Source organism: Prosopis cineraria, unplaced genomic scaffold, assembly GCF_029017545.1.
Source record: "Prosopis cineraria cultivar Desert tree isolate PC_DT_omini unplaced genomic scaffold, ASM2901754v1 PC6, whole genome shotgun sequence".
NCBI lineage: Eukaryota > Viridiplantae > Streptophyta > Magnoliopsida > Fabales > Fabaceae > Prosopis > Prosopis cineraria.
The window spans coordinates 36356088-36369062 of record NW_026555337.1 but is presented as its reverse complement, the minus strand read 5'-3'; the positions used below and the strand labels follow the sequence as shown (position 1 = coordinate 36369062).

At 28.5% G+C, this 12975-nt stretch overlaps 1 protein-coding gene across 1 annotated transcript; it reads left to right on the top strand.

Annotated features, from left to right (window-relative positions):
* The first annotated feature begins 609 nt into the window (after window positions 1-609).
* On the top strand, window positions 610-10182 carry LOC129314116 (uncharacterized). The gene is made up of 4 exons (XM_054957486.1): window positions 610-662; window positions 1356-1499; window positions 7089-7265; window positions 9951-10182. The coding sequence occupies exons 1-4, from the start codon at window positions 610-612 to the stop codon at window positions 10180-10182; spliced, it is 606 nt and encodes a 201-aa protein (XP_054813461.1).
* The last annotated feature ends 2793 nt before the right edge of the window (window positions 10183-12975 follow it).

Genomic DNA, 12975 nt, shown 5'->3' with positions numbered 1-12975 from the left:
TTTCATTTCATTTAAATAATATTGTTCTTTGAAGTAGAGAAATAATTTACAAAATTTTATTTAACCTTATTTAACATTATTAATTTATTAATTTATTTAGTTTTTAAAGATCATGGCTTGACACTATACCTTTAAAACTTAACTCTTCTTGGATAAATTTTATTTTCTCAAATAATTATTTGGTAAATTTTAATTAACCTAAAATAATCTTATCAAATTTAAATAAATATTTAATAGTTTCAATTTACTCAATAAAATTAATTTCTATTACTTAAATTTTATAATAAAAGTTAGGATGTTACACATTGCCTATAACCTTGCACCATGTCAACCACTACAAGTGCATAATCTTATCTCATGTCATAACAAGGATCTCATAAATATGTAATTGATCTAATTAACTTCTAATCATTTCTCTACCTTATAACAATAAGGTCGATTTAAATAAGTTTTCATATTCTTCTTAGTACTAATTTATTATAAAAAGCTTTTTAGTAACTTCTTATTTTCTTTTCAATAACAATGGAATCATAAACACTAGGTAAAATTATGTGACATCATTGTCCAAAAACTAAAAGCCATTAGAGCTTGATAGATAAAGCTGACACTATGGCCTTGTTTGGTATGTGGCATTGGGGGGTTGGGACTGGGACTACGTCTAGGTAATACTACTTTTGACAAGTTTGGTATGAAGTATTTAACAATCCCTGGGCTTGCTCAATCCCACTTAAATGAGGATACTCAAACCCACCATCCTTAGGTACTGCAAATTTTATCTTGGGATTAGAGTTTTTTTGATTGAAATGCCCCTGAAAAATGCCCAAATTTTCTCCTCCCTTAAAGAACTCCAGCACGGCACCTTCCTTTTCCACCGTTGACGACCTCTAGCGCTCCACCTTCCTTTCTCGTCGTCAACGACCTCCTGCCATCCACCTTGCATCTCCTCCATCAATGACACTTTTTGTAGAGGAATAGATTTAAATCCAAGACAAAGAAACCCAAAAATAGTATAGCAATGATTTTCGAGCTCAAAAAGAAAAATTGCAATCTCATAAAAAACTTCAACAACTCAAAACCTTTTTCTCTAAAATGACAAAACGAATGAGAAATCTAATAGTACAATCGTAGAAGTGGAACTTCTTGTCTGAGATAAACACAGCACTGAAGCTTAAATCTCCACCATTGTAGAAGCTACACAGAGCTTCAAAATTTTTTAGAATTTCAAGAAAAAAATCAACAATTATAGAGAAAAATGACACATTTGATTCAAAAATCTTCGAAGTGACATGTGAAATTGTTGAACACCATTGCAACGTGAAGTACTCTTATCTGTTTCCTCATTGATCTCACTGCAGGTGCTCATCTCTATCAATTGATCTCCATCATCGCATAGAGTTGCAAGCCTTCATCCTTGAAGTAAAGAGTGATCATGCAAGCAGGCAAAGAGGGAGAGTGAGGGAGATGGGTTTGATTTCACAGAGGGAGGAATGGGCTTTTAGGTTTACAATTTTTTTATTAATTATATAGGGTATTTTGGTCTTTTGATGATTTATGTTTAAGTGTAAAATAAAATAAAGGGAAGTATTCCTTGTAATCATTACTTCATACCAAACATAATTTAAAACATCATTTTCAATTTCAATTCCAATCCCAATACCAATGCCAATCATAATCCCTATCCCTCTAAACCTAAGCATGCATACCAAACAGGGCCTATGTGTACAATAGGCCAAATGTTAAGTGTGCAGTATGCCATGTAGTACGCAATGCCATTCGTATCTCATGAAATTTATAGGTACAACTTTAATTTCTTAATCCCTTTGAATCAAACTTCCAATATCCATAATAGCACCCCTTTCAAGTAACTTTTTTACGGGATGACAAAAAATTGAATCTAAAATATAAAGTTTTAGAATATTTTTACTTTGATGTATTTTTTATTTATCCTCTAAACAATTTAGCGCGTGTTTAGTTTTAAATGTTTATTTGGTAAAAGTCAATTTAGTAAAAGTCAGTTATTGTAATAAAATTTATGTTTGAATACATTTTTTCAAAAATCAGTTTGGTACATTGAAAGTTATTTGGTCTATGATAGTGAAATGTGCTTTTAAATGTACAATTACCAAAAAAAATATTTTAATGATGATTTGTAATTTTTATTATACAAATGTGATATATTTAAAATATTTAAAAAATGTGATAAAAATTTTAAACAACATAAATTTTGATCTATAATGCTAGAAATTTGATCTCTAGTTATTTGTATTTTTTTAATTTTAATTTTAAAAAATGTGATAAAGATTTATAATTTTTATTATACACTAATGCTAAAAAGTAACATAATTAATTATTCAATTTATAATGCTAAAAACTTGATACCTAATTATTATTATTGAAATAATAATTATATTTTTAATGAATCAACTATTTTTTAAATAAAAAATAAGAGATTAAACTTGGGATAGTATGGTCAAATAATATCCTACTTTTCAAAAGTTTCAAATAGTTATGTTTCAAAAATTTACTTTTATTTACTATTTGAATATACTTTTAGAATGTACTTTTCTGTAAAATATTTTACCTAAATAACTTTCTGCTTTCTGAAAGTAAAATTTTGCTTTCTAAATATAAAAAGCAAGAAAACCAAACAGACCCTTAACTTTAGATATCACAAGGGAAGAATCACATTCAAGGACCACTTAAACAAATTAATCATAGAGGAGGACTGATAACAAGTTCCATTAAAAAATAAATTTACATCTTCATTTTAATAATAATTCATTCTGTGCTAGCCCTTAGATGTGATTCTCCCTATTATAATTTATATTTAATATTTTTTTAAATTTATGTATTGGTATGTAAGTAAGTATTTGCCTATAATTAGCCTAATTGTAAATGAAAGTAATCACCTATCAAGATTTTAATTAAATCATATTAAAATACTAGCTTAATAACATTATTCTTAATAATGATGAGTATATATAACTAAAAAATATTATGAATAATAAAAAAATTTCAAAAATGATTTAATAATTAAACTTCACACATTTTCATTATTATTCCTTTTATTTTATGATCCTATATATCATTTATTTCTCATTCTTTATATAAGATACAAAATTTAATTTCATAAATACATTTTGAATGATAATTTTATTTAATTTTAAATTCTTAAAAATAATTCATAAGATAATTTTATAAATTATTTGAAATAAATTGAAATTATATTTATTTTTTAAAGCACTTTTAGTGGCAACATTTTATATAAATTATTTTTAATTTCAAAATTATGTTTTATAAAAATATTTTTGGTAGTGACAAAATGGGGCCACAAAAAAGTTGGTTTTTTGAATTTATTATGATTATAAGTGATCTTGTTATCTTAACTGAGTATACAAGATTGAAATGAATTATTACTTTTCATATAAAACAAAGTAAAAGAAAAAAAAAAGCTAAGTGAGTACTAGACTAATAGGACCAGTCTTCTAATTTTATAGACCAAGTCCGATCCTGTTAATTTTCAGTTTATCACTAGATAAGATCTGACTATGAGTAGCTTAATCCACTCCACTTCATGAAAGAGACCAAACTTTAAATTAAGCATAAATTTAATATCATCTAATCCTTTGTGCAGCCTTAGGTGTGATAATGACTATAATTATAACTATCATATTTTTATTTATTTCTTAATAAAAAATTATCAAATTTATCATACATATTTAAATATTAAAATAGTTCCCAAAAAAAAAAAGAGGATCGTGTACTGTTGGATCTTTTCTGCTAATAAGTTTTGTTGATGCAAAATTGAAAAAGGTCTAAACCACAATTTCTAAAAAAAAATAAATAAATAAATAAATTGACAAATTTTTTCTATATTGGTGAATTGATCCATGGGCCTAATTTAAAATTTGATTGTTGATCTTAGCCAGAAGGCCCATTTTTTATTTTAATTCTGAAAAACATATTGAACAGATGCCCAATTGTGGCCCAAAAAATAACCCCAATTCTAACTCTCCGTGTTTGTTTTTGCCAAGACCCAATTCTAATTCTCAATTTGAAGCCCAACTCATGTACTGTTCCCTCGAGAAGCCTCTCAAATTGGTTTTTCTTGGATTACAACTCATGCAAATGTTATTGGCAATCAACGGTAACTGAATATAGCAAAAGAGGCTAATTCTTTACAATATAGTAAATCAAGATCTGGATCTTCGTTGAGAAAGGTGAAAAAAAAGGGTTATTGGCAAGTTAAAAGCTACCTTCAAATTTTAGTTTGATAAAAATTCATTTATTACTAATAAAAGTTAGATCTAGTAGAAGACACTAGTTACTCACAATGTAATAAATTAAGATTTGAATATCTCTTCAGAGAGATGATTACATTTACTGCCTAACACTATCTCAAATAAAATTATTTTCAATAAAAAAATACTTACGGGTAACCAAAAAAAAATATCATTCGTCAAAGATTTTCCCTCTTTTTAAATAGTAGGGTTTTGAGAAGTGAATACCAATCAGAGGGCTTTGTAAAAAAAAAAAAATACTCTTGTAAATTGTGCATATATCTGTTAGACCATTTTTTTGTTGTAATTAAGTGCTTTAATAGGAAAGCTCTTGCAAGCTTTTTTTTTTTGGATAATAGTGATTTTTCATATTTGAAACCACGCTCTTCTTTCTCATTGAATCTCCAACATGTGGTTTAGGTTTTCAATTCGAAATTGATTCATAGCCTCTCAAAACTTCAACAGCGGTCGCTCCACCTACCAACATTCTTTTCAGGTAAACCTAATATTTTAGATGTATTAACTTCGAGTTGGTTTGGGTGCTCATTACAAATGGTGCTCATCATTATGATGAGATCTGAACCATTTAGATTTAAACCATTATTATATGTTATACTTTTTAAAATAAAAATTTATAAAAGTTATAAAATAATTTTAATAATTTTTTATTTTTAATATGGTCTAGATTTAATTTGAAGGGTCTAATTTAATATTAAAATTTTTATAATTACTATATATGGACTATTTAGATATACTTTGCATAGTTCAGATTAATATTAAATTAAATCTAGACTCTGTAGAGTACATCCGAATAGTCAATATCTATCAATTATAAAAATTTTAATATTAAATTAGACCTTTAAATTAAATATAAATCGTATTAAAAATAAAAAATTTATTAACATTATTTTATAATTTTTATAATTTTTATTTTAAAAAATATAATTTATAATAATGGTTTAAATTTGGACCATCCAGATAATGGTCCAGATCTTATCATAGTAATGAGCACCATGGTGCTCCATTATAAAAAAAAAAAAAACTTTTGGTGGTGACAAAAGTTGGCATCAAAAATTCAAAAGTTGCTGCTAAAGATTTTTAATAGCAATTTTTTGTTGCCAAAGGGTCGTCACAAAAAATTTAGTCGCTAATGATTTTTGGTGGTGACAAACATAATCACTGCCAAAAATATACCATCGTCATTGCCAAAGTATTTTGCTGCTAAAAGTTTACCTTTGGCAAGGTATATTTTTGGTGGCGACTATATTCATTGCTGCATATAATCATCACTGACTACACTTTAGTGGCGACCTTTTAGTGGCAAAAAGTTGCTAGTAAAAACCTTTTTGTTGCTACAAAAAGTTATTTTTTAAAAAATAAAAAAGCCATCTCATGTCACATCAACTAACACTTTGTGTCATATCACCTATCATGTGTGCACCTCCTCATGCCACATTAATGTAATAAGCACCCAAACCGAGTCTTGTTAACTTTATCTTTTCCAAACAATTAATAAAGCACAGTGACATGACATTAATGGCCATTCATCAATTCAGCAGAAAAAAGCACAAATTAATCAAATTAACAAGGAAAAAACGTTTATTAAGACATTATTATATATTGCCTACCTTTTGCTTAAATAAAAAAGATATTATTATATATTGAAGTCATTTGTGTTCAATCAGTAAGGTAAAGGATAATAAATTAGTCGATCTTAAGTCTCTGGAGGCTGCTTAACAGTAGATGCCTTAATTTGATCATGGCGTAATGAAAATCTAATTGATTCAGCAATTTGATTTGGGTTGAAAAAATCAGCACATTGATTGAACAATTTGATCTGGTTATGGAAGTTAGGTTAAAGTATGCTTTTGGTTGTCTAACTTTATATAATGTTGAACAATTGTATTGTCTTTCTCCTAAGCTTAGTTGTTAACAGATTTGGAAGTAATTAATTGTCTTGAATGGAGCTTAAAGTAATTCTCTCAAAATGTTAGTCAACCCACACTAACTATGAATTCATTACGTTATTACAGATTGTATATGTCTATCCTGATGACTAGCTATGCTTAAGGCCGGCTAATCCTTTTTTTTTTTTTTCTGTCGACAAATACTTTTTTAACCTATGACAACGCAGACATATATACTTTCTATAATATCATTAGTTCATTATAGTACGAACTAACATAACTATTTATTCTATTATATAATTATTTGCTTTATATTGCCTATGCTAGATGTCTATATAAAATTTAATTTATCAATGATAATAATAATATCACTAATGAATATTATCAATTTTTTATGCTGGTGATAATAGATAGTAAACTATGTAAACAATTACTGGAGAAAGTATTTTTTTCCATATTATTGTCTATAATATTTATCTAGTCTTATTTATAAATCACTTCTAGCATATTTCACCATTATTAAAGAAAACATCAAATCCCATTAACTCTGTCTAAAAATATAATAAATTCTCAACTTTACCTTTATTAAATATACATACTTTAATAACATATTTTATCTTTCCAACATTCAGTAGAGGATAAAAAGAAAATTTATGATAAAATTTTATAATGTGACTTGTAAAAAAGACAAACAAAATTATTCTTTCTGTCCTATAAAGGGGAGGAGGGAGTACTATTTTTTTCTTATAAAGCGTTCCCTTACTCCCCCAAACACTCAAAATAATCATGGCTTTGAATTCTACATAGAAACAAAATGAGATTATTAATGCTCCTTCTTTTCTCAAGGAAGGAGACGATGAATATGATTCATCTATCCTTTTGCCTTTGTTCTGCGAAGTAGCCATATCTTCACTGTAGCTCTAAACGCTGCTATCGAGCTCGACTTGTTTGACATCATTGCCAAGGAAGAAGAAGAAGGAACTCATGTTGGCTTCAGAAATAGCTTCCAAGCTTTCATGTTCATGTCAACACAAAGACTTGGCTCTCAGGTTGGATCATCTCTTGAGGCTTCTCGCAAGTCACTCTCTTCTCACTTGTTCATATGAAGAATTTGGTGACACTGATGATGAAGAGATTAGAGTCTATGGATTTCTCCCATTAGGAAGCACTTTTTGAGTGCATCTTTGGGCTTGCAGACAATAACCTTGTCTCATCCTGCATTCACACGTGTTTGGTAAGATTTTTCTTTTTATTCTTCATTTTGACTCATAGTTATACCATTTATAACAATGAGATAATGTGGTGATGGATGATGGTTAATATTTAGAGTTAAAGTAGAAATATACCCATAAAGAATTTTGTGAGAAGTTACTGACATCTTTAACTCAAATATGGTGCAATTTTACCTGTGAATTATACAAACAATGCAAAAATCCACAATTCATAACAGAGGCTAAATGATCGTTGAATAAAAATTGTGGGTCTCACCTACTGTACCATGTGTAAATGAGTTAGGGGCAGAAATATCTATCATATATTATAATGTGGTGCAATTTTTCTTATAAAACCTAAAATATGGTGCAAAAATCCTCTTGAACAAAACTAAAATGCATTCATAATAATGAAAAAGAGAGGTACAACAACGTAACATAACAAGAGAGATTAATCACTCGTCGATCTTTCACCTCTTTCATCAAGACAAAGTGGAAAATGATCAAAGATTACTACTAGAAAAATGAAAATTTCTCGCTAAATGTCATTTTCTCTAGCTAAATTATACTATAACAAGGGATTTTGTCCGTTGCTAAATTTGTAGTTAAAAGAGGACTCGCTAAATTTAATGAGAAATAATTAGCGAGGGATTTAGTTCCTTACTAAAATTAGTTAGGGATTGAATCCCTCGATACTATTATTTAAAATTTAATAACTTTAACAAGGGATTAGTCTCTCACTAAATATGCCTATATTTAAAAATAATAATATCATATCACCTGCTATGTGTGTGTTAACTTGCGGCATGTCACTACAACCTTACCCCTTGTTAGCCACCATGTTATCTACCATCTTGTGCCCCATCACCCACCACATATGAGATAACTCATGACATGTTATTGTCCATCTTGTATTATGTCACTTGCTCCTTACCATATCATATATTTATTATATTTATGTCAAAATCAAGACTTGAATCTTTGACCTCATACCTTCCAAATCTTACGCTTTTCTTCTTTGCCAATTGAATTGAAAGACATTTGCAGTCATTATATGAGAAATTAAATATACATTATTTAACTATATCAATATATCAAATAATATATTATAAGAATACACACTATATACGTGTTAATATTATTTTTAATTATTAATGTGTTAACAATATTTATATTTATTTAAATTATTCTTTATATTATATTTTTAATAAATATTATTTTATTAATGAAAATCAACTTAAAATAAAGAAAATATTAAATAATTTTATTATGAATATTTTAGTTAACTTTTAAGTTTATTTTATTTTTAAATGAAACTAATTAAATATATAATTAAAGGCCATCGTCAAAAGTTAAATTTTTTTTGTAGCAATTAGCTAGGGACAAAATATCCCTCACTAAATTCCTTGTTAATTATCTTATTTTAGAGAGAGATTGGCAGTCCCTTACTATTTTTCTTACAATTCTCTTATTTTAGAGAAAGATTGATAGTCCCTCGTTATTTTTCTCGCTAATTTTAAGTCAAGCTATGAAATTAACATTCCATGCTAATTTTCTTACTAATTTGGTATTTTAGAAAGGAATAGATGATTACTCACTAAATTCTCTCTCTAATTTGTATTTTTCTAGTAGTTGATGAAATAGGTTCTCTCCAAATTATGTGCTTTCCTAGTAAAAGAATGAGCACTATTAACAACATTTCTATAGACAAAATTACTTGAAACTAAATCCCTGTTAATCATAACATGTTGGAATTTGCATAAAATTCACCTTTGATGAGCCATTAGTGTGATGTGATAATTCGGTAATAATATGTTGATCGAAATATGAAATTAATTTGATTAATTTTTGATTGAATTCCAAAAAGAGAAGTATCCTCTACAATAATGGTGATTATTCAAGTTAATTTATTCCCTCCACAATGAGACAAATTATTATTGATTTGATTTTTCTTTTTGGAGATGGCCTCCCTCCCCTGTAAATAGAGAAGGTGGATGGAGGTGGTACACACACCAGAACAAATAGTTCTCTAATTTTTTTCTTCCTCTCCTTCTCTTTCTCTCTTCAGTTTATCTATGGTGCATGATAGTCTAAACTCTAGTAGTCTAAAACTCTTGTGAGTAGTTGGGTAGATTCTACTATGCTCAAATCTGGTAGGACTTTGACCTGAATCCTTTTATTTGGTTTATTATTTATTTAATAATCCTTCATACAATATTGTAAAATAATCTAAAATACCTCAATATTCAACAAGTTTACAAGATTTAAAGTAAAGGTGACAAATATATCTAAATCTTCAAATCTTCAAAATGATTGCCCAATAAAAACCAAATCTTCGAATATTCCTCTTCTTGCTTTCCTTGTTTTCATTAGTTACACATTGGCTGCTGATTCAACTTTTCTTATACATTTCATTTCTTTCCTTTTTCAAATAAGGCAAACAGAGATAAAAAAGTACTGCCAATTATAAAAAAAAATTGAGCATTTTATTTTATTAATTATATATGCTGTTATTATGTTGTTTCAATTTTTTTTTTTAAATTTCTACGCAGGCTGAACTTTAAGGATGCAATCACTGACGAAGACAATGACTTGTTCAAGAAAATTCATGGAATGCCAGTTTACCAATACGCAGAGACAGATCCAACATGGAACAAGACTTTCAACAAAGCAATGGCCAATATTAGCAACCTACAAATGAGAAGGACGTTAGAAATATACAAAGGATTTGAGGGAGTAGTATCAACACTTGTTGATGTCGGAGGTGGCACTGGTCAAAACTAGCAATGATTGTCGCTAAGTATCCTTCAATTAAGGGTATCAATTTTGATTTGCCCCATGTTATTCAAAATTCACCACCCCATTCAGGTATTTCTATATCATTTTATGCCAATTCAAATAATTAGGATTAGAATTAAGTGTCTTCAACTATCGTGTAGTTTGCGCAAGTAAAGAGAAACACACACACACACACACACACTTGGTAGTGAATTCCCTGCTTGGAAGATAGAAATAGAACACAATTTGTGTACATGTATCTCTTTCTAATTTCACTTCGCAAGATTTTAGAGTTTAGAAACATATCTTCGGTGATGATAAAACTTCTCTTTTACCACTCGGGATTACTGCAGAGGATTTAGTAGATACACTAGACCTCAAAGAGAGAGAGGGGGTGGGAAGCAGAGAAAGTACTTCTTCTGTCGTACTTTTCAAATGCTGAACTTAATTATTTCCCATATTTCACAATCGGGATTTAAGGCAGTTACATTATTTTGAATAACAAAATTATAATTTCTCCCTCTTAAAGTATTCTGGCAGTCACCATTATAGTATAAAACAATTATTTAATCCAATTTGGATATTTGCTCACTTGACCAATTCTTTAAGGTTGTAATTCAACGTATGCACTATAGGATAATTAGTGATACAGGTCATCCTTTATGCATATTCCATCTTGTAAAAATATTTAATAACTGGGAAAGAAGAAATATGTAGACAAGTGGAGCAACTATATTTTAAGAAACCATATCTTTTTGAGCTGCTTTTCATTGATGAGCTACTTTTAAATAACCGTTTTTTTTTTTTGAAGGGATTGAGCATGTCGGAGGTGATATATTTGAAAGTGTTCCAAAAGGTGATGCCATAATGTTGAAGTTTAGTATGAAAACTTGAGATTCAAATTAGTTAGCAGTATTTTGGCATGCTACATTGTTATTTTATTTTAAATTAATGTGCATTTTTACATGTAAACTTTTTTTTAAGCAGAGGTGATTTAAGTTGGAGCATTTTTATTAGGAAAAATTGGCCCACTAGCCCCAAAAAATCTTATACTTAGAAAATATGGATTAAGTTTTTGAAATTTTGAGAGTGTAGCGAGTCCACATTAATATATAAGGGGTTAATTATTGAAAATATGAAAATTTACAAAAGATTTATAATTACTATATAATGACATATCATTGACAAATATAATTAACCGGTCATACATAAAATATAATAAATATTAGGCTATCTTCTTAGTAATCTTATAACATGAGTTATATATGCAAAAGTCCCTTATTATTATCCTTTTTTAAACCTTTGTTATTTAGATTGTTAAAAACTATATCCTTATATAGTTTTTTTAATTATATCATTATTTTATTTATTTGTATTTAAAAAAATAGTTCTTTGAAATTTCAGTTGTCATTTTAAGGGGTTAAATATTAAAATCATCCATAAGAAATTAAAGTAATTAATGAGAGAGTTTTAAACCAGTCAAATATTATATCATTTCACTTAAGGGTATAATTAAAAAGATGTCAAATTTTTTAGAAGATTAAGATTTCAACTAACCTTTTTGAAGACCCATTGTGCAGTTACCAATGTTCTATATTGTGAAACTCTATCATGATACTAAAGTTGACTAAATTTCAATGCTAATATATAATTAACATGTTTCTCATTTTGAAGTTTGTTAACTTTTATATGATTCTCAAACTATTCAAACACATTTTAATTAAATAGAGTATGCTATTTAGTGCAATGTAAGGGGCGCTTCTTAATCAAATGTCTTAATGAAAATGACCACACACACACACACACACACACTCTCTCTCTCTCTCTCTACAAAATTCCGGAATATTTATCTATTGATTAGGTTTTGGATGAAACAAATAAATATGGATCTTGATGATGTTTATGGTGATACTTTGTAGGCTATTTGCCACAATTGGTCTGATGAAAAAAGCATAAACTTTTGAGCGAATGCCGTGAAGGATTGCTTGAAAATGGAAGGCTAATTGTGATGGACTTAATAATGCCAAAAGCAATTGGACAACAGAAGAAGCCAAGCTTGTATTAAGCATGGGACAATCTCATGTCATTTTTTGATAGTAAAGAAAGAACTGAAAGAGTTTGAATCTCTCTGTAGGCGATCTGGGTTTTCTGATTTCAAGGTTGCTTGTTGTGCTGCTCTGCTCTTGGAGTCATGGAATTTCTATAAATAAATGGAGTTAATAAGAATGTATTGTGTTGTGTTGGTGTATTATGTATCACTTATTGTCTATGTTGTATTATGTATTATTTAGTTAAATGTATATATTGATATACTATTGATTAAAGTGGCACATGTGTGTGTATTTAAATCAAGACCTTTACTTGGTGCTTCTTCAAGTTCCTGCATTGCTAAATTATATCAGTCTTGGCGACAATTATTCTTAGTTTCTCATTTTAATCCTTGATCATCTTTATTGTTGTTCTTCTTGTTGGTGATATAATTGTTTGACCAAATCCTAGAATCTTGCTCCGTTACTTACCGGAATGAACATGACAAGCCAATTATAAGTCGTTACTAAAGACTTTTCACCATAAGTCTTGTTGTTAATATTTTTTTTGTGGAACAAATGTTGCTGCTAAAAGTTTTTTTGTCACTAAAAGTTTTTTTTTTCGCGACCCCGTCAAAAGTTTTTTTTTGCCAAAATATAAAAAGGTTCTTATGCAAAGTCACTCACTATGAGTGCATCAACTAATGTCATGTCACTTACTATCTCACGCAATGTCACTTGTCATGTGTGCATTAGCTAATGCTAAGTTATG